Source organism: Raphanus sativus, chromosome 9, assembly GCF_000801105.2.
Source record: "Raphanus sativus cultivar WK10039 chromosome 9, ASM80110v3, whole genome shotgun sequence".
Taxonomy (NCBI): domain Eukaryota; kingdom Viridiplantae; phylum Streptophyta; class Magnoliopsida; order Brassicales; family Brassicaceae; genus Raphanus; species Raphanus sativus.
This window is the reverse complement of record NC_079519.1, coordinates 21,340,128-21,362,524: the sequence shown is the minus strand read 5'-3', so window position 1 is coordinate 21,362,524 and position 22,397 is coordinate 21,340,128. Positions and strand designations below refer to the sequence as shown.

The following is a 22,397-nucleotide window of genomic DNA, read 5'->3' as shown; positions in this document are numbered from 1 at the left end:
AAAAAAATATTTAAAATAACATTCACTATAATATAAAAATATATTTCTATATTTGAATTTATGCTTCAGTGATTAGACTTTTAGTATTAATGAAGTGGATTCTGGTTAGAGTTTTGGATGTAAGATAATTTAATATTTTATTGATTAATAAATTTTATTTTGAAGATTTTTCTTTTTAAGTGCTATTTGGTAACAAAATTAAAAATGTTATTAATGAGTTTTTCCCTTGAATATTTTAGTTATTTATTTAGTTTTAAAATTATCATTTCAAGTTCTAATTTGGAACTTTGTATATTTTTTCTTTTTTTTTACGTCCTTTTGTATATTTATTCTGGTCTAGTTTGAACAACTTTTTAGTTTTTTTTTGGGAATTATACAGAGGTATTCTGGCTCCACAGAAGTGCTCTAGACTAGTCACGTATTGCCACATATCGGTCTTCTATCCCTAGCGATGCCGAAATGTTAATTCTCTAGTGGCCGGGATTCGAACCCAGGTGGCGGAAGATACAAGATCCGTTTGTAATTTTATAGATTGAATCAAATTTGAATTGTTTTATATATGAGTTCAATCAAAAACGTCTATACCTAAGTTCCATGCTGAATTATTCATGATAAATAAATAATATCTGAAAAAACTTTCTCAATAATATCTGCCAATTACGACCCACAAATAAGCAATATTCATCCTATAAATATAGCCTATTTCTTGGCAATGACAATAAGAAATTAAAGAAGAAAAACTACAACCAGAATGAGAAAATTGTGTGCTATTATTCTCTTCTCTTGCTTTCTTCTCCTTCTAACTTTTATAGACGTTGAAGCAGATTGTGAAGGCAGCTTTTTCGCCGATAACAGCACTTACAGCAAAAACCTTAACTCTCTTTTCTTTTCTCTTGCAAGTAACGTCATCTCTAATGACGGCTTCTACAACACTTCAACCGGAGAAGGCATCAACAAAGTTTACGGTCTTGCCCTTTGTGGGAGAGGCTACGAAAAGCAAGCTTGTGTGAACTGCGTGGAGAGAGGGATTCAAGATTTACAAGAGATATGTCCAAATCGAATTAAATCCTTTAAGTGGACCACAAGAGGCGGGGACAATGCTTCTTGCCTTGTAAGGTATGCTAATCACTCTGTTTCCAAGAAACTCGAGCTTTCCCCACCTGATTTGTCAAAAAGTCGTATAGACATAGAGGAAACTAAAAACCTTAAGCTTTTTCGACGAGAATGGGAAGCTCTGGTTAACCTAACGGTGCTGTCTGCTACTTCACCTCCTGAAAATGCCTCAGTTGTGCTCAAGTTTTATAGCGTCATAAGAGCAGAGTTCACAGAGTTTGCAGATGTTTACATGATGATGCAATGCACTCCTGACATTTTATCTAGTGAGTGCAACCAATGTCTTCGCCAGTGTGTCTTGAACTTTCTAAACATTTACTGGGGAAGCCAGGGAGGTCGGTGTCAGCTTCCTAGCTGCTTTTTCCGGTGGGATCTTTTTTCTATTCCTGGATCTTCAGAGAATATGACAAAAGTGTCTATGATTAGTCGTGCTTCGACTCTTCCTCAAGGAGATACTGAGTTAAAACTTGGATATGACAAGAAAGGTATATTATATGTTAGGTGATCTTGTTAGTCACATAGTCTTCTTTTGTTGGTTGCACATTGATGAATTTTTGTTTTTTTCTGCTTAATTTCAGGAAAAAGGATTCGGAATGGAACTATCGTGATTATTGTTGTTCCTACGGTTATTAACCTCTTCGTGTTTGTTGGTCTTTTCATCATCTTCGATCAGAGGAGAAAGGCCTATAATAAAAACATCAACGGTGGTAAGTTGTTTGTTTGCTGCAGTGAAACTTAGTTATTTTGTAGAATAAAGGTTTGATATTTTGTGTTGGTATGTTTCAGAATGCCCTGATTCTGATGGACAATCTAAGTTACGGTTTGGTCTTGCCATGATACTCTCTGCGACCGATGACTTTTCGCCTGAAAATATGGTTGGTCAAGGTGGATCTGGAACTGTCTACAAGGTTAAAGCACACATAAACTAATAAGTCTTGTCAAATCTTGATATGGGTCAATAATTTTTTTGAGAGATGTCCGGTTTCAGGGGATTTTACCTAACGGGCAAGAGATAGCAGTGAAGAGATTAATAAAAGGTTCAGGGCAAGGAGATATGGAGTTCAAGAATGAGGTCTCGTTCTTGGCTAGACTCCAGCATAAGAATTTGGTTAAGCTTCTTGGGTTCTGTCATGAAGGAGACGAAGAGATTCTTGTCTACGAGCTTTTGCCGAATTCTAGTCTTGATCATTTTATCTTTGGTGAGTCTTTTTGAGTCGCTGCATTTCGGTTACAATACATCTGGAATATTTTTGTTTAGCAAGAGTTTTTTCTTTGAAATCTGCAGATGAAGAGAGGCGTTTGCTTCTTACATGGGAGGTGAGGTTCAAAATTATAGAAGGTGTTGCTCGAGGTCTTCTTTATCTCCATGAAGATTCGCAGCTGAAGGTTATTCACCGAGATTTGAAGGCAAGCAACATCCTTTTAGGTGCCGAGATGAACCCTAAAGTTGCAGACTTTGGGACAGCTAGATTGTTCAATACAGACGAGACTCGAGCTGAAACAAGACGGATAGCTGGAACCTGGTAAGAACTTATCAATCAAACCCGAAGAATAATATAAGAACATCAATATTGGTTAAGAAAATCATTGAGTTTCTCAATTTAAATTTTAAGATTTAAATAAAATTAATTATAGAAAACTTGAAAAATGTGAAAAAAATCTCTAAAACATAGTATAGTCTCTCATATTTCACTTTCTCTTCTTTATTATTTATCTTTATGTGTGAGAAATTCACTAAAAGATTGACCAATCTTGATGTTCGAAATGCTTTGTGATTAGTTTAACATAACGTTTCCAACATTAATTGGTTCAAACATTCACCAATTAATGTATGCAGTGGATATATGGCTCCAGAATACGTGAATCATGGGCAAATCTCAGCTAAATCTGACGTTTTCAGCTATGGTGTTATGCTTCTAGAGATGATTAGTGGTCAAAGAAACAATAGCTTCGAAGAAGGACTTGCAGCTTTTGTAAGCTTCAGTTCACATATCTCTCTTGGTTCATTTCTTTTACTTATAGATACTAGAAAGTAAGAACATATATTTACTGGTTCAGGCATGGAAGAGTTGGGTTAAAGGAAAGCCTGAGACTGTAATTGATCCTTTACTGATGGAGAATCCAAGAAACGAAATCATAAAGTTGATCCAGATTGGTTTATTGTGCGTTCAGGAGAATGCAGCAAAGAGACCCACCATGAGCTCTGTAATAGTTTGGCTTGGTAGTGAAACTATCACTATTCCTTTTCCTATGTCTCCTGCTTTCACTAGGGAACAATCCCAATCTGAAAATAGTAAAATCTCAATGAGCAAAGACATCTTCACGGAGTTGAACTATCGTTGAGTTATAAATAAGTTGATGATCAATATGTGTCTTAAACTGTATTACTACTAGGGAAAATTGTTGTTTAAGCCAAAAAAAGATAATTATGTCCTATTTTGTACTATTTTTGTCTTTAATACTTTTTTGTATTTTTTCCAGTTCTAAAAATATTTAAATCATAAGTTTATATTTTGTTCTACAGAAAATAGAACTCTAATGAGAAAGTATTCCGGATTCCGCTGTGAATCAATTTTTATTAACTAAGTCTGATATCTCAGATGTCGCTTGCTGATATGGATCGAACGTCGATTGATGTTAAAGTATGAGCGTCGATCGATGTTCTCTTAGGTAAGTTTTAAGAGTTGATCGATATGTTAACTAGTCTTAACTAAATCAGCTGCCACTTATTTTTGGGAATTAATTTCAGGTAACAAACCATGCTAGCGGGTGCGTTAATTATCCTAAGTTCATGGTTTAGTTAGCTAACTCTAGAACACTAAGCACTAAGAACAATTTCTTGAAGGATATATATCACCTTAGCAATTATATAGTTTTGGCTAATCCTTCATATTCCTAATAAACCTTAAATCTAACAAGAGAATTATTCAGACATAGAAAAAGCAAATCATATCAATAATCTAAATAAACTGCATAAATATAATAAGTTAGAAAAACTGGAGTTCCAATACAAAACTCTAAATGAGTTTTGGATCTTTTCTTCAAACTATTAAAAACCTAGGAATGTTTACTGTGAACATATGAAAGTATGAAAAAAGCATGTTTTGCCTAATACAATGATAGAGCACTTGACTATTAGGGCTATAAGTCGGCTGAAAACCAAGTCGGTCTTTGCACCCTTTGTCGTCGATCAACGACAGATGATGTCCATTGATCAACAACAGACATAGTCCATCGATCGATGGTTTACTCTGAATGTCGACTCTGGACTGGTTTGATGGTCACCTACGAGTCTCTTCTAACTTTATCTTCGAAATGCTCCAAAATCACCACTTTCCTCCAAAACATACCCGAATCTGTAAATATTGTAAAAAGACTCCAAAACAAGATAAATAGATCCTAAAACAATTGTATACCATGGCTAAAAATGGGTAAAATCCATGGTATATCAACTCCCCAGACTTACCATTTTTCTAGTCCTTAAGCAAAACAAGAGTAGTCTTTTAATTTAAAACCACTACCCTCGCTTCTGCAAATATGATAGTTGGAAGTGAATCATTACTAACCTTAGAATGTTTCAATGTACTACACACTAACTTAGTCACAATACCATACATCACACAACTCCATTGATAGCGCCTGACATACCTCTCTACTGACCTCATTTCTGCATAAAATAGATGTGTATACTACATCTAGGGAGTATCAATCACTGAACATATGGAATCAACTCAAGCAAGTACATGGACCAACATGTAGTCTTTTCTGACTATTTTCCTCTCTCTTCTCTCTTCTCTTCTCTCTTCTCTCTTCTCTCTTCTTTAAATCCTGTCTATCTCAATGCCAATGAACAGTGATGCTAATGTGGACATCTTGGTCATCTTATTGAATTTGTAACTTTCTCTCCTTTTTGACAAAGTGTAGGCGAATAATCAGGTCACAGGAAATTTACCTATCCCTTGCTTCCAACGATGTGTGATCATTCCCTTCTGAATTAGAATAATGGGGTCAAAGGTAATTTACTTATCCCTCTGCATCTTCCAGGAAATCCTCTCAATCTTTTATACTTATGGATGCTGAAGAGAGGTGAAAAGAGGAATCAGAAACACATAGACTCTAATAACTTCTTGACTCGCAGAAGGACTCCGATCCAAGGTATACCAAGCCCGAAAACAATTGAGTTAATTTGATTAAGGTGAGAAGTCAGCTTTTATTTCTCTAGACATTCTCAGCATGTGTGGATGTGAATATTACGCGATACACCGCGGTGTTTCCATCTAATACATCATGCAATCAATAAATCTAGATGGTGCTAGAGAGTGATTAGAGTAGCAATCAAATTATATTTGATCATAATCCTTTTCTGACTCAATAACCTTTTTTAGTAATAACAATTTATAAGACTCAAAAATAAACTCAATATATGTAAACCTCCCTCCAGACTTAAACAACACTATCCCCAGCGTTTATTTAGGCAAAGTTTGGTGAGAACATAAATAATAAAGACACAAATTAACAAGGAAGAATGATATACATGCTCGCTGACATCATCTACAACTTAAGCCGCGGCTGTAGTGGTATCAGGATCTATATCAGGGATTGCAGTTTCCTGATCATATATTCTCTGACCTGCTGCTTTACGCATATGACTATCCTGGTCATGCAGGTTTCTATTCTCGTCCTGAATAAGAACTAGAGTTGCAACCATGTCTCGCGGTTGAGCATCGATCGATGTTCGGTGAGAAGTGTCCGATCGATGTCGGTTGAGCAGTGTCGGTCGATGGATGAGTAGTATCGGTCGATAGTTTTTGGCGAGTATCAGTCGACGAACTGAGGTTATTATCGATCGATGGGTGCATTTCTCTTTGCTGATTGAGCGTTCCAAACGTGCTGGATCTGAGAAGAGTAGTGGTTGTTCCTTGTTGCTTCTGGTACGCTGGACATGCACCTGAAAAGAAAAGAAAAAAAATTATGAGAAAATTGAAGTAGAAAAATAACCTAGACTAAATTGAACTAGATAAAATCTAATGGCGATCAAAGCTCTCCGGCAACGGCGCCAAATTTGATATCACTCAAATTACCCTATGGAATGACTTTACTCTCTCAAATGTTTCGGGATGACTCGCAAGCTGTCTCAGACTAGCTTTGATTTCTTTCTGCATCCTCTCCATGCATGAGTATAATCCACTGATGATGTTGTTGAAAGGGAAATAGGTCTCATCATATCTCTTGTAGGATCTATCCTCTACCTTCTGCTTGAAAATCAAGTTGCCTCTAAATGGTATCAACTTCCTGCTGTAATGCATCCAAACGTGAAGTAAAACCATCCATGTTATCATTGAGCGGATAGTAAACTCCATCAAGTTTGTAATCGAATTACTTCAACGAATCTTTTAGTACTGTGAGTTTCACGTCGATCGATGGTGATGAGTACCTATCGATCGATGTTGATTCCTTCTGTCGAGACTCATTCTTTTTGTGAAGCATATCCAATGCTACTTGCATCATTGATTTACCAGTTGTTGTTGAGTGGATGGTATAGATGTCATCAAGCTTCTTCTTGAGGGCTTCTTCTTCCCACTGTTGAGATCCTTTGATGTCTGAGATCATCTCACCGATTTCATCCTTATTGTACAGCTCTGGTTCTGCTTGGCGATGAGTGAGTAGCTCAGCATGTTCTGGAAGACAGATATATGTGTACTCTTCAAGTGTAGCTCTTTCCAGAATGTCTCTGATGTTTTCTCTGGATGCAGAAATGATTTTTCAATCAGTAGCTCGTGCATATCCATGCTCATCTCTATAGATACCATACTCATCTCTTGCTTCCCATCGGAATTGTATGTTTCCATACATGTCATAAGCTCTGGTTCCAAATTCGATGTGTGTGTCGAACGATGGTTGAACCTTCTTATCGATCGATGTCTTGATGGTATTGGTGATCGATGGCTGGTTGCTAATATAGATGGCCTTGTGTTGCTGTCGATCGATGGCTGTGTTCTTGGTTTCTTCGGACGATATAATCGTGTACCAACTCCATAAGCCTCTGCGAATAGTTGTGTTGTTTCTGCTATGTAATCTTCGTCTTGTGTGGCATTGAAGGGACCATAACGTCGCTTAGAGATAGCAATATTAATTGTATCTTTCAGATCATAGTAGTCATTCTTCCAGCTGTCTATCAACTCAATTGAATCACTTTCGATCGATGTGGCTTGGTGTATGTCGATCGATTGTCGAGAACGTTCTTGATGATGTTGTCTGGACTTAGTGCCATCTATCATCTCTTTGTTTCCTGAAAGTACACAATTTATCTGGAATTAGATAACCATACTCTGATTCATATTGTGTTTCACCTTGGATATTGATGCTTGAAGAACGTTGATCGATGCTTTGTTGCTTGTGATCGATCCCGTATTGTTTGTGTCGATCGGTTTCATGTTACTGACGTCGTCCGCTTTGCTTCCTTGTGATGTGTGGGAATGATGGTTGATTCTAGCTTACTTCATGCGAAGACATTGATGCACAATGGCTTCCTCTCTTCTGTAATCTTCATCATACTCATCACATCTGGTTTCTACGGCAAAGCATTCTCTGTAGTGATCATCTGCCCAACTACCAATTGAGTAATTACCACTCAACCTTCACCAACAGTCTCATCATTCTGATAATTGACTGTTGGTGAAGGTTGAGTGTTGAGGGCGAAACTCGGATAGCAGTAGCTCGGTAGGACGAAGTTGCGACCAGTGTGGGTACTATCAATCGGTACTATTAGAGTTGGATCGATCGATGGCTTGACTGATGTATCGATCAGTGGAGGATATGGTTATTATCGATTGATGCCGTGTTGCCAGTGTCGATCGATTGTTGATAATTGAGTAGATCCTCGTATTCAATCTCCTCTCCAAAATAGCATGCTGCTATCAATCTTGGATTGTCTTTCCCTTCATAGACCGGGGTACTGTCGATCGATGTTGAATGCATGCTATCGATCGTGCCTGGTAGGTTGAGATCGATAGATTCCCGGGATGGGGTATCGATCGATGAGAGGTCGTGATCGTTGATAGATTCTTCTGAATCGTCGTCCACTCCGCAGGCTGCTACCAATCATGGGTGACTTTCGATCTCCATATGGGGTATCTTTGGCTTGACAACTTTGACTTGATCATAGTAGATGTTAGGATCGATGAGTGTCAGGCATAGCTTGTTGGTCTTCATATCACAGAAAACTTTTACGGTAGCTAAGAATGCTCTCCTAAGTAGTACAGAAGATTACATGGAAGTTTTCTGACGAAAGACTTCCATATAAATCGTCTAGAAAAAGTCAAATTTCTGACACAATACAGTCAATTGCAAAACTAACATGTTTATCCTAAACGACTTACCAGGAAGTCATCTATGTTATTTTTGAGATTTTTTTGTTAACAAAGAAAAGTTGGAAGACTTCTAGAGAAGTTGTCTCTGAAAAACAAATATAAAGTCAAATTGCAAAAGTAACATCTGCATTGATCAAAAGACTTCCGTATAAGTATTTTATGACCATGGAAATCTTCTGACAAATAGATCTAGAAAAAAATCAAAAAATTATTGTTAGATTCATGTTTAGCTTCTCCAATCACACATCACTTCTTAATGAATGTTACTAACTCGTTCTTGACCAAGAATCATGACTATAACCGTATTTATAATCGATCACCTCCATAATCACTGTAAGTGCAAAGACGACACAAACAATAGTAATGCAGAAGGTAAATCAGAGAGACAAAATACACAAGCACACACCAACAGCTTTATTAGAATCGCCTTGTAAACCCTATTACAAGTTCTGCTTAATCAGCTTTACACGTCTAGTGTTATACCCTAACACACGCCACTGAACAATTCCTAAGCTACCCGCTTATGTCTCTCCACCGTCAAGTACTTCAGCCCCTGCTTCAGCACGACCCAGAACACTTCCAAGCGCTTTTCTCTCTCTATAAGATCAGCCTCTGTGTCTCTGTCTCAATATAGACGACCACATAGCTATTTTATACTAGTCTCCACGTTCCCGAAACCCTAGTCTCTAAGGAACCACAATATGGACATCTTCCATATCAATAAGTGCAACTTTCCTTTTCTTGGAATGCACTTATTCATCTTCCTTTAAGTCATAAACTTGCTCCCCAAGTTTATTCCTCTTTGCCTTTTCTCCAAGATACTCCCTTGCTCTCCAAGTCTACACGACTCCAGCTCAGCACCTTGACTCCACATGGTCTTCACCACTCACCACGACGTCTGCTTCAGCAACTACGTCAGCGACTACTTCAGGGCGGACATCTTTACATCAACAATCTCCCCCTTTTAGCTTTGTGTGCCGATCAAGCACAACCTTCTTCTGATTCAACAACCACGTTCCCCACCTGGAAACTTCCACACTTAATGTGCTCTTCTCCCCCACGAGATGTGCACCACACCATGCTTTTCTCCCCCATGAGACAAGCATCATCTACTTCAAGACGTCCATCACTATGCTCTTCTCCCCATGAGATATGCACTCTTTGGACCAGAACGTCACCATTCTCCCCCTGCTTGATTGCATACTAACCTAAAACATATGCTTAGAATGTCAAGCTTTACAGACACACCTGTCTGCTACTGCATCACGATCTGATGCACTTGTCGAGCTACCTCTCGACCCACTTCTGTTGAGGACCAGGCTTCCTTCATGCGTCGTCTCCTTGACCATGAACCCTTCCTCAACCACCCTGAGTGCCCTCTGCACTCGTTGCTACTGTCTTAGAGTGATTTTGCTATCACCCTCTGAAGATCCTCTCGCATCACTTCCTGACGCACTTCGATCTCCTTCCTCTTTGTGCCACGAACAACTCCTTGTTCTGACTCCACACTTGATGCATCTTGATCTTCCTCAAGATCACTCCTACCAGAGCTGCATTCATCTTCTGATGTCTCATCCTTGATCTCATCAAGTAAGCCACTCTTGGCTAGAGACACCTCTTCAACCTTCTTGGCTTTAGTGAACATCTTGTTCACCCTCTTGGTCATGTTTCTGCTCTTCTCACGAGCAAAACACTCCACCTTCTTATGTCCAACCTTCCCACAGAACCAACAGCACATCCGATGTTGCTTCTTGCTTGGCCTGACACAGTTGCTGATGCACCTATAAGCCTCCTTCCTCGTACCAGCTGCACACCCATGCTTCAGACCCTCCTGTCTGGACTTCATGTTGCTGCACTGATGTACCACTTTCGGCTTGTTACTCACAGCCACGCGCTGTAGAACTTCCTGCCGTACTTCTTGTCGTACGTCCCGACGCACTTCCTGACAAGTCTCTTTGGCTCCACCTTTTGATGTGCTTCCACACACAAAGTGACAGCCCCTTCTGTACTTCCTTAGTACCCTCAGCTCCTCGATATCCCAGACCCCAGTTCACCTTGGCTGGTTGTCCCATCGAGAGTATCTTATCCAACTTCTTGGATCCACTGTTGAGCATCCTGATTTATTTGTGATTGTCAGCCAAATCACGTTCCAGCATCCTTGCTCTCTCTCGTTCCCCAGTAACAACTTCCTTCAACTCGCTCATCTTCTGCTCAAGAGACTCATTCTTCTCATTCACAGCCGCAAGTTCTTCACGAAGTTCTTCAAGCAGCTCGTTCTGCTTCTGAGCCATATCCTCCAATCTCAGATTCTGATCCTTGACCCTCAACCACTTGTTAAGCAGCACGTGATACTCCTCATCATCTGTGCTGAGATCTGAACCAGAGGATTCACTAGATCCCTCCTTGTGTGCACTAAATGCAACAAGATTCACCTTTCCATCTTCTTCAGACTCTGAATCATCAGACGACTGCAATGGACTACCTTTACCCTTCCTTGAGTTTGGACATTCACGCCGTGTGTGTCCAACACCTCTACACTCAGAGCACTTAAGCTCTCTTCGTTGTACCAACAGACAGTTAGCCCTTATATGACCAACTCCTTCACACTCGTAGCACTTGAGACCTTCTCTTTTTCTGCTACTGTCACGATCACCTCCCTGGCGACCAACCTGATTTCTCCCACCTGAAAAATTCATCCTCTTGCCAAAATTCCTAGCCAACATGCCCACGGCATCTTCAAACTCCTGAATTTTCTCTGCTTCCTTGTCAACTACAAGGGTTATACTCCCTGGCGTACCTCCTGATGTAGACACCGAGCCACTGCCTGTCTCCATCTCTTCCGCCTTCAGCATACCCACAACCTTGTCAAACTTGAGCTCATCCGTGTTTGCAGTCATATTTAGGACCGCCTTCTGAGCTTCAAACCTTGCTGGAAGACAGCGTAGCAACTTCTTCACCAGCTTCTTCTCCTTGTACTTCTTTCCAAGTACACATGCTTCATGCGCCATAGCACTGAGTTTGGCACTGAAGCTCGCCACCGTATCCGCATCTGACCACTTCAGATTCTCAAACTGCGACCCAAGATGATCCAGACGTGTCCTCTTGACACTGTCATCTCCTTCAAACGAATTCAGCAGGATCTCCCACGCCTCTTTAGCTGAAGAACTCCCCTGAATCAGCTGGAACTGCTCTACTTCAACAGCTCCGAAAATCGTCGAAAGCGCATTTGCATTAAATTTTGATGCATTGCGCTCTGCCTCTGACCAATCCTCCTTTGGTTTAGGCTTCTTCCCATCTGTTGTGACTATGGTGGGCTCCTCCCAACCAGTCTCCACAGCTGTCCACGCATCTTCATTGATTTCTCGAATCAACTGCTTCATGCGAGCCTTCCAATGACCATACTGGTCCGCTTTCAACACGATTGCCTTCTGCACAGAAATAACCGTGTCAATCTTCACCTCTAGGATCACACCAGTAACTTAGGTGACCCGCTCTGATACCACTTGTAAGTGCAAAGACGACACAAACAATAGTAATGCAGAAGGTAAATCAGAGAGACAAAATACACAAGCACACACCAATAGCTTTATTAGAATCGTCTTATCAACCCTATTACAAGTTCTGCTTAATCAGCTTTACACGTCTAGTGTTACACCCTAACACACGCCACTCAACAATTCCTAAGCTACCCGCTTATGTCTCTCCACCGTCAAGTACTTCAGCCCCTGCTTCAGCACGACCAGAACACTTCCAAGCGCTTCTCTCTCTCTATAAGATCAGCCTCTGTGTCTCTGTCTCAATATAGACGACCACATAGCTATCTTATACTAGTCTCCACGTTCCCGAAACCCTAGTCTCCAAGGAACCACAATATAGACATCTTCCATATCAATAAGTGCAACTTTTCTTTTCTTGGAATGCACTTATTCCTCTTCCTTTAAATCAAGTTTTTGCTCCCCAAGTTTATTCATCTTTGCATTTTTCCAAGATACTCCCTTACTCTCCAAGTCTACACGACTCCAGCTCAGCACCTTGACTCCACATGGTCTTCACCACTCACCACGACGTCTACTTCAGCAACTACGTCAGCGACTACTTCAGGACGGACATCTTTACATCAACAATCACCACTAAATAAATCGATGACTAGAAACTATATCAGTTTCTGAAATTCAACCACCTCCAATTTTCTCACCAGTTCCTTTGCTTCCATTTTCTCACAGGTTCCTTTGCTTCCACTTTCCTTGCCATAAACTAACCCCTTTTACCCGAGCTTTTTTTCATCATTCTTTACATTTAACCTGTTAAAGAAATAAAACTTCCAGTTATGTCCAGTACCAATGGTTAAGAAATAAATCATATTCCAAATAGTGCTCGGTCTTATTTCTCTATCTCTTACCAACTAATTATGATAACATATAAAAACTCCACCAATACATTAGCACCACGAAATTTTAAACTCTCCAACAAAGACAATGCGTATGCTAAAAGATGCCAGCGTACGTAATCATACTATCACTCAACCTTAAACTACTGCAATGCTTAGCCATATAAAGTACAAAAGGTGCAAAACCTTCGTCATTCCTCAAATCTCAGGTTTAACTAATCTCAGATGAACCGAGCTAGATATGTATATATCTAGATTTACAATATGTTTTAACTATATAAGAGTTGATAATATAGTTCTATGTGTATATAGTTAAACAAACTCCTATCCAAAATAATATATCAACCTACATCAAATTTTGTTATCCTTTTCCAAACCAACAGAAATTCACGTTATAATTATCCCATTTAGTCTAATAACATTGGTTTTTTTTTTTTTAAATCTCCGAAATTTGGATATTCTCACTATATCCCAATATAGTTATAAGTATTGATCATTTATTTATAACACTAAACTAGACCTTGACCCGCCCGACCGGGCGGGTATTTATTTTTTGTTTTTAAATTTTGTGTTTATATTAAATGATGAATTTGTAATATTTGCACATAAATTCCGATTGAAAATTAATTTTTGCAGTTATAATAAAACTTAAGATTAAAAGCTTAATAAAATATTTTGATACATAATTTAAATTTCTTAATAAAAATAATATAGAGGTGGGTCATATTTTTTTCCAATTTCAAAATCTTAGCATCCCAATAAAATAAATTTATAAATACATAAAATATATAAACCATATTTGGAACAATATTTCTATCAAAATAAATTTGTTAAAGAAAAATAATTTAGCGATGTTGTTGTTTAATTCTAGAGTTTGACCCGTGACCGTATAAATATTTGCTTTCATTTTAAATTTTTATTTGTACTAATGGTATAATATATATATATATATATTTAAATTAAAATGTATTACATAATTATTAATAAAACATTTTAAAACATAACAATTTTATTTATTATTATATTTTGTGATTTTGATCGTCTGTTATATCACAGTGTATCATATAAACAAATCCAACATTTATAACTTATTATATTTATATTATGAAACCATTATACTAATAATATATGAATAAATTATTTTATATTTTATTTATATATTATATAAATTGATTATGATGTGTGATTTTTATTTTATTATTTATACCAATAAATATTAAAAATATTTAACATGTTAAAACGAAGTATATTGGGAAATCTATTTTCGTAAATATTTGATTAAGAAAATCTATTATTTTAATTAAGAAAATACATTAAATGCTTAAATCTATTATTTAAATTAGGAAAAGATAAGCATACTTAAATATAGGTTCAATAAAGACAAGTATACTTAAATATAAGAAAAGACAAGCATACTTAAATATAGGTTCAATAAAGACAACTATAATTAAGGAAAATGCATTTACAAATCAGAAAAGACAACTATAATTAAGGAAAATTAATTTATTACTTCAGTGGCATTCTAATGTAAATAACTTCAAAAACTTAGGGGCATTTTCAAAGTGTACTTCTATTTTAATAATATAGATAAAAACTCTGGCCCGCGTTATCCGACGATAAGATATCAATTATATTCTACCATTTCAAAATAAGAACATAGTTAGCGTATCTATAAGATCTCATTCTTTCCATTAAATGATAACAATAATATTAGATTAAGGTAGAAGATACATTCTGGTTATGAAATTAAGAGTGGGAGGATCCATGGATTCTAATGACACCGGCGAGGCCAGCTATACCTATAGCACCAGTTATGAATACAAATATGAGGATTAGTGATCTGATCAATCAAGATTCAAAGACACGGGATGTTGGCTTGCTAAATTACTATGTCAATCAGGATGATATACCTCTCATAAGGAGTCTAACCATAAGCACGACTCATAGGAGTGACACATTATGTTGGAATTACACAAAGAATGGGCAATATATGGTCAAGTCCGGATATTGGGTAGCCCAGAACTTTCTAAAAGAGAAGAACGAAACAGAAGTGTTAGAGCCAAGTGTCACTAAGCTTCAAGCCTTTACTTGAAAGTTAAAAGCGCCAAAGAAAATTTGTCATCTTATATGGCAATTGTTAACTGGACATGTGGCAGTGACGAGGAATCTAGTCAGGCGTAATATGAGATGTGATAACTACTGTCCAAGGTGTGGTGAACCAGAAGAATCAGTAACACATGCAATATTTGAATGTCCACCTGCTCTACAGGTTTGCGCTCTATCATCAACTCCAACGAATTCAGATATATTTCCAGTGCAAAGCATCTATACGAATATGGACTATCTTTTCTGGAGAAAGAGCAGTATAATGATACCTGAACAAGATAGAGACCCTTATCCTTGGATAATCTGGTATATTTGGAAGGTTAGGAATGACAAATTCTTTAGAGGGATAGATAGGGATCCACTGGAACTAGTACGATATGCTAAGAGTGAATGTCAGGCTTGGTTTGATGCAAATGAGGTGGCACCATCAGTGACACAGGAGAACAATGTTGAAGAACCACAAGTCATAAACTTGGGTAACATTTGCTTGTTAGATGGATCTTGGACAGCCAATGATCAATTTAGTGGATGTGGATGGGTCTGGATGGATAGTGGCGGGAATACTCAACTCATGGGAACAAGAAATTTACCTAGACAAGAATCACCTTTGCACTTGGAACTCGAAGCACTGCGATAGGCGATGAAGAATATGTTACAACACTCGACATGCCAGAACTTTGGAACAGACTGTAAGGATCTGATTGCTATGATCAAGGAGCCTCATGCTTGGCCAAGCTTTGCCACGGAATTGGAGAGGATAGAAACACTACTAATATACTTCCCAGACTTCAAAATCTCTTAAGTTCCTCAAGCCCGCATCAGTTTTCAGACTTTTTAGCTAAGACAATTAGATACTTCCATAGGGAGTTACTTTTTATTGGTTGTTCTATTCCGGTCTGGTTACCTAGACCACCTCAAGTTTGAGTAATAGAATAGCCGTTTTCCGTCAAAAAAAAAGATAACAATAATATTAGACAATCTAGTGATTTCCTTAAACTAAAACTTAGCCAACAAGGTCGATTTCTTAAACTAAAACTTGGCCAACAAGGTCGACTTCGTAATATATAACTCATCCACGTTTATTGTCTAATATTAACCTAAAACGTCTCACTAGGGATGGTAATCAAGGACCTGGACCGCGGGCCTGACCCGTAAAGGTTTGCTGTGGGGCGGGATTGGGCCTCCATTTGATAAGCCCGCAAAATTGCGGGCCTCGCGGGACGGGCTCAAAGCGGGACGGGCTCAAAGCGGGACATGTTCAAAGCGGGATGGGTTAAACCGCGGGATTTTGAAGACCCGCAATCCTAAGTCTCCATTTCTGTTTTCACGAGAGAGAGAGAGAGAGAGAGAGAGAGAGAGAGAGAGAGAGAGAGAGAGAGAGAGAGAGAGAGAGAGAGAGAGATATTAGACATTGTGGAACTCCGTTGATGGTGGTTTCAGGGTCGATGATGCTTCCGGTCTTCCAAGCGCCCTTGGTTTGCACCAGTGGAGCTTCTTCAAGCCATCATAAATGATTATAAAAATATTTGTTTTGTAAAAGCTTAATGTACTGATCTTATAAGAGTATGCTTGATCATGTTCAAGCTGAAACTAAATTCTTGTCTATGTTTGTTTGTGCATGTAGAAACAAGCAATGTAATATTCGATGTCCCGCAGAACGGCCCGCGAAGGCCTGAATATTTGGCGGTACGGGATTAGGCAACTAGTTTGAAGACCGCATCCCGTGCGGGACAGACCCGCCGTATACCACCAAAAACCGAATCCACAGCGGTTCAGGACAGGACGGGACGGGAAAGCCCAACTGCCATCCCTACATCTCACCTATATCAAATCCAAAATGGCACCTCCTAAGAAACTGAGTACACTAAGTGGGATCAAACCTTTCAAAATAGGCTGGTGGATTCAAGCAAAAATCATCCGTACATGGAAACAGTTTATTGCTCAGTATGGAGAAACTTTAGAGACTTTTTAAAGATTAGAATGTAAGACATGTTTTAGTATAGTTTATAAGTGTAATTCAAAGTTGTGGTCTTTATTATATTGTATTCGTTTATGCAGGGTGTCAAGATACTCGCAACATGTAGAAAGAGCAATCTTGAACGTTTAGGAGGAGTTTGTGGAGTGGGAAAGTGGAAACATAGAGAATTTCTCTTTGAGTCCAGTTTTTGGACTCTACGGGTCAACAAATCACTAAGCCAGAGTCGTAGGAAAATTAAAAACTGTTCTTTGTCTTGGCAAAGAGAGGGCACAAATCTGAGTTTTCTCTTAGAGAATCAAGTAAGTTTTGTCAACAAAACCGATTTTAATACACTTACTCGTGAACATTTAGAATTAAATATGTATATACTAACAAGTAATTTTGTTGATTTTAGCCATGAACGTCTATCATGTCGTTTGTGGACTGAAGAAGAACAGTTCATATCATTGAACATTCCGGAGCACCTATCCAGATTATGGCAACAACAAGGCTACACCCATCTCCACTTCGGTGTAGTAAGAATTGGTTTAACCTTACACGCCAAATTATTTTGAATAGCTCATCATTATTTTAGATGTGGTGCAAGTCAAATTATTTTGATGCATCTGAAATATGCATTAACCCAAAAATAAAAGAAGCAAATGAGTGTCGTCGCTGTTTCTGTAAAACATGTGTGTTCTTCGTTGATCTTCCTTCGGCGGCGACGGTGACGATCGAGTGTCGTCGCTGTTTCTGTAACAGTTCGCGTTATTGTTTCTATGTGTTTAATCTCATTAATTCAGACGTCCACTACAGATTCTTCAATGCGTTGTTTTCTTCGGCTAGATCTATGATATCGGGTATAAATAGGTTACTATTTCTCTTCCGAAAATCGCGATCTCTTCATCTCTCTTCTCTTGCACAACTTATCCAACCATTTAGTCTCTGTGAGGAAAGCTTATTGTTTACTCATCGATTCATCAATTGAAAAACACATTGTTTCCTCTACGCCTTTTTCTGATGCGAAGGTTTTTGTTTTTGATATCTACATTTTAACTTACAAAATGACTTTCTTATCTTTGTATTTTAGCATACCGAGAAGAAGTACAAGTATGTTGGTGTGAAAACGAAGAGACTATAAAGAGAAAGGATGAGGAAAATAGAATGAAGACATGGAGAAATCAAAGAAATCACTTTTAGTAAAAGGTATAAAACACTTCCTTTGTTTTTTTTTGGACAAAAACGCTTCCTTTGTAAGTTTCAGAACCTATAGGTTCGGACTGTTGCAGTGTTTTTCTACCACTAAATATTCACTGCTTATCCTCACATTGTATGTAGACTGTTGGAGTTTTGTCAGATGATGTTTCTAAGTTTTTGATCGTGCTCACCACTACTCAGTTTTGGGCAAGCATGGCTTATCTCAGCCGAGAATATTGAAAAAGGTAATGCTTTTTATTTCTTCATTGAGATGAATAACTCTCTACCTTTATCAGTTATCATATACTTTTGTAACCAAGAAAAACGTATATTGAGTTTGCAAGCTTTGTGAGGAGATGCTGGACCATCACGAAATGTATGGAGAATGAGATAGTAGTTGAAGCTTTCATGATCTTCAGAACCCATACAAGGCAATGATTGTGGTTCATCATTTGTATCGGTGCATCAAGGTCCTCCATCTTTGATCTCCCTAGCTGTTTCCATTGGGTAAGTCTTGCTATAAGTTTGTCTTTTTTTTTCTTTTTTCATTTACATGGGAATAGTCGAGTTTGAGAGTTGATTCTTTTGATGATTGCACTTAAAAGGACTTAAACAAGCCACTAATTATGGCTGACAAAGAGTTGGAAGCAAGGGGGTAGGACTAGGAAGTGCTGCAGCTCCTTATGTTATTGTGGCATAGGCAAAGTTGTTGACATGAGCTGTTTCGGAAATAAGGCTACACTGTTGTTAGAGCCATAATCTGGAGTAGAAACCCTTCCCAGAATTTAAGAACACCGATAAAGCATTGAAGCTTGCTCTACTATTCAGCTGCTGCATCAATAGCTTTTTGCTCAATTGTTAAATCCTGGAAAGATATTGAAGAATGTAGAATCCTAGACAGATATTGAAAAGAGTAGAAGTTTGTGTTGGAAGAGAGTGCAAGAAGTAAGGAAGAGTTGTATTATTGGATGAGTTTCAGAGATCAATGACGGTCATTGAAGGGTCTGCTGTGGCTTGCAAGTGCTTGGGGAAGAGATGAGATTGTCAAAGTGTTAAAGTAGTAACGAGTCTGATCTGTGATGACTTTCTGTTAAGGCCGTTTGTATTGAAGTTGTGTTGCAAGATGTGGAAATTATTGTGGTTAAAAGATACTTTGTTTTTCTGTATAACACGTCCTGTAGTAGAAACCCTTCATATGATGTAAGAACACCCACAAAGCGTTGAAGCTTTCTCTATATAATACGTTGAAGCTTTCTCTATATAATACGTTCTCCTCTTTCCCTCTGCACTGTCAACATCTGTACCAATTTTTTTCTTTGTTGCTCATGATAGAATTCAAAGCAAAATGAAATTAAGATGGTATTACAAAATGTAGAACCTAAACCGATCAGGGTTAACCGGAATCGGTATAGCGTAGTGTTATGTTCTACACTAATGTGATGTACTCTTTTTTTATTGGTAGTTTGCCCATATTTCAATGCTAATATCTGATGGTTTACTTTAGGTTTCGTCATTACTCTTCCTAATAAAACACATACAATAAAAGTAAAAATAAATATGGAAAAGAAATGACAGACCGAATATGATAAAATGTTAATCGAACATAGCTATCAAAAGAAAATAAAAAATTAAAAGATGTAGTTAACTGTATTGGGTAAAAAAAACATAGTAATGACATTCTCCAACGATACAGTCCCTTTGCATTCCAATACTAGATCATCTCAATAGCAAGATTTATCTTATAAAAGCATAACCAATTATTCAGACAATATGATTTATTTAGTTTTCAAATCCAATATCATATAAAATTAACAAATATATATTTTTAATCCTGATTACTTGAATTATTTATTGATATACTTCCCGCCCGTAGGACGGGCTTTTCTTAGTAATATATAATATATTGTTACTGGTTTATAAAAAATCAAAATTTATTCAAATCATTTGTTATTTAACAAGTTTAGTTATTGTTGATTCTAAAATTCTAACAAAATCTTATGTTATTCAGAGATAAATTTTACTCATTTTTACTCATACGATTCAACTTTTAAAGTATTGTATATAGTCATGAGATTTTCAAAATCCATGTGATAAAACTAGAAAACAAAATAATTATAAACAAATTCTCTGGTTTGATATAATACAGACTTTGAAACATAATAATGGAAATTCTCAAAATAGTAATTCATAAGAAAAATTCATTTATAATCCAAAGAAACTGAACAAGAGCTCAAAATTTAGTATTAGTTTAAAAGGCAATTCTTTTAAATAGATAATTTTCAAGTTTTTGTCACAAAAAAATATTCTAAGAAGAAAATGACCAAAATGTTTTATTTAATATTTAATAGGTAAAAAAACTCTAATACCCCTAGATATATAAAACTAAATAAATAAATCTTTTTAATATTTTCAGATTATATATTTTTAAATTTGAACTTTTTTATAATTTTTTGAATTTTTCTCGAAATTCCTTTTTCAATTTTTTTTTTGTAATTCGAAAAATACTTTTTGAAACTATTTTTCAAAATTTTAGTATTTATTTTTATTTTATAAAATTTTAAACCTTAATCCCAAATTTCCACCTCTTAAGTCTAAACCCTAAGGTTTACATTAGTTAACCCTAAGATTATAAGTGTATATTTACCTTTTTAATAAAACATTTTGATTATTTTGATCCTTAAAATCTATATTTGTAAGTCTATATTTGTGACCAAAAAAAATTAATGTTATCATAAGATATTTCTGTAGTTTAAATGTTTTTTTTAAACAAGTTCTAAATGCTAGGTTCAGTTTTTGGTGAGAAATGCCAAAACCAATCGGATTTATATTATCTTTTGTAAAAGTTAAATAAAATTGTTGATACAAATAGATCAAAGAATGGAAGTTATCTCTATAAAAACCTAGAAAAGTTTGCTTGCGAATTCATTAGCCTTAACCTGACAGATTTTAGATTTCTTTGCGAGATCTCTCAGTTCAGACAAGCTTCTCCCTAGCTTCAACGCAACTTTTGTCTCAAACACTTGTCCATGCTCTCTCTTCTCTGTCGAGTTCAACGTTTCTTCTAACAGAGAGAAGAATCCCGCAGAGTTTCTATACATCTCAAACACCATTCCCACTTGACCACCATGCTCCAAAGTGTTGACAACCGCAGCCAAAGAAGCACAAGTGATAGCCACAACTCCAGCTAAACCGGAATCTTGACCGATAAAAACAGAGCTCACTGCAGAAATTCCGGTTAAAACTGGTCCAGAGATAGCCAAGAACCGGTTTAGCTTCAACGCCACGTTACCTAATTTATCATACTCTTCTGCGTCTCTGGTCTTAACCACATGAGCTACTTCTCTCATCTCCATCTCCAGCTCTTGACTCCACCCGTTCGCAAGACCGGTCTTAGGGTTTCTCTGTTTGTTTTCAGGCCACCAAGTCGCCGGTTTAAACTCTTCAGGAAACTTCTCGAGCATTGTGCCGATTAGAGGAAGAGGGTAGGCTTTGTCTAGAGCCAACACTCTCTGTATCGCTTCCTTCACATCTTCTTCGTAGATTGCCTCGTTTTCTCTCAGAAACATTTCGAGTTCCGTTCTCAGCTTCTTGAACAGCCTCGTCGCGTTCCTCTGTTCTTCAGCGAGCTGCGAAGGTTGAATCTTGCTCATCAAGGCACCGATACTTGTTGCAGAAGTTAACAACACAGTCGAAGCTATCTTCACGGCCGTTACAGAATCTCCTCCGTGACCGTTAACAGAAGCTAGTCCAGCCATCAAAGCGGCGGTGAGGGTGATCATGTTGACGGAGTTGAGCAACAAAGAGTTCCAATTGTTCCGCTGATCACCGATGTTCTTGTGCATCTCAATCCTATCCATGACTGCTTCAAGAACCGCATTGAGGCGTGCCCTTTGGATAGAATCAGAGTCTCTCCTCTGTTTCAAGGAAAGAGGAAGGCTTTCTTTGAACCCGTTTAGCTCAAAGCTTGGTTCTTTAACCGATAAAGTCTGCTTCTTTGTTGGTATTTTCGGAACAGAGACGTTAAATTTCGGCAGTTTTGGAATGGAGACCGCGGCTTTAGGTCTCATGCATGAAGATGACGAAAGAACTAATCTTGAAACCTGTAATGAAGCCATTGATGATGTATACAAGAACAAAACCGGTTCTTGTTTTTTTCTTCTGAAGTTTTGTAATTGTGTTTGATGAAGAAGATAATGATGCTAAGATGTATATATATAGTATTTTGCTGATAGGCAGAAACAGCATAAAATAAGGAATAGAAAACTAA

General features: G+C 37.5%; 2 protein-coding genes and 1 long non-coding RNA gene across 6 annotated transcripts; 2 read left to right on the top strand and 1 right to left on the bottom strand.

Annotated features, from left to right (window-relative positions):
- Window positions 1-687: 687 nt before the first annotated feature.
- LOC108826999 (putative cysteine-rich receptor-like protein kinase 39) lies at window positions 688-3,625 on the top strand. Its single transcript, XM_018600337.2, has 7 exons — window positions 688-1,598; window positions 1,692-1,820; window positions 1,900-2,021; window positions 2,102-2,312; window positions 2,399-2,636; window positions 2,951-3,086; window positions 3,172-3,625. Exons 1-7 carry the CDS (start codon window positions 752-754, stop codon window positions 3,454-3,456), a joined length of 1,968 nt encoding a protein of 655 aa, XP_018455839.1. The 5' UTR covers window positions 688-751; the 3' UTR covers window positions 3,457-3,625.
- A 13,943-nt stretch (window positions 3,626-17,568) lies between these two features.
- LOC108825929 (uncharacterized) lies at window positions 17,569-19,369 on the top strand. Of its 4 annotated transcripts, none has more exons than XR_001945323.2 (4): window positions 17,569-17,793; window positions 18,024-18,139; window positions 18,272-18,637; window positions 18,736-19,369. It is a non-coding gene; the product is annotated as an uncharacterized LOC108825929 (long non-coding RNA). The 4 variants fall into 4 exon arrangements; XR_001945324.2 differs by having other exon boundaries at window positions 17,569-17,803; XR_008938984.1 differs by having other exon boundaries at window positions 17,570-17,803; window positions 18,291-18,637.
- Window positions 19,370-21,030: 1,661 nt separating this feature from the next.
- LOC108826860 (probable F-box protein At4g22030) lies at window positions 21,031-22,245 on the bottom strand. Its single transcript, XM_018600208.1, has one exon. The coding sequence runs from the start codon at window positions 22,243-22,245 to the stop codon at window positions 21,031-21,033; it is 1,215 nt and encodes a 404-aa protein (XP_018455710.1).
- Window positions 22,246-22,397: the final 152 nt, after the last annotated feature.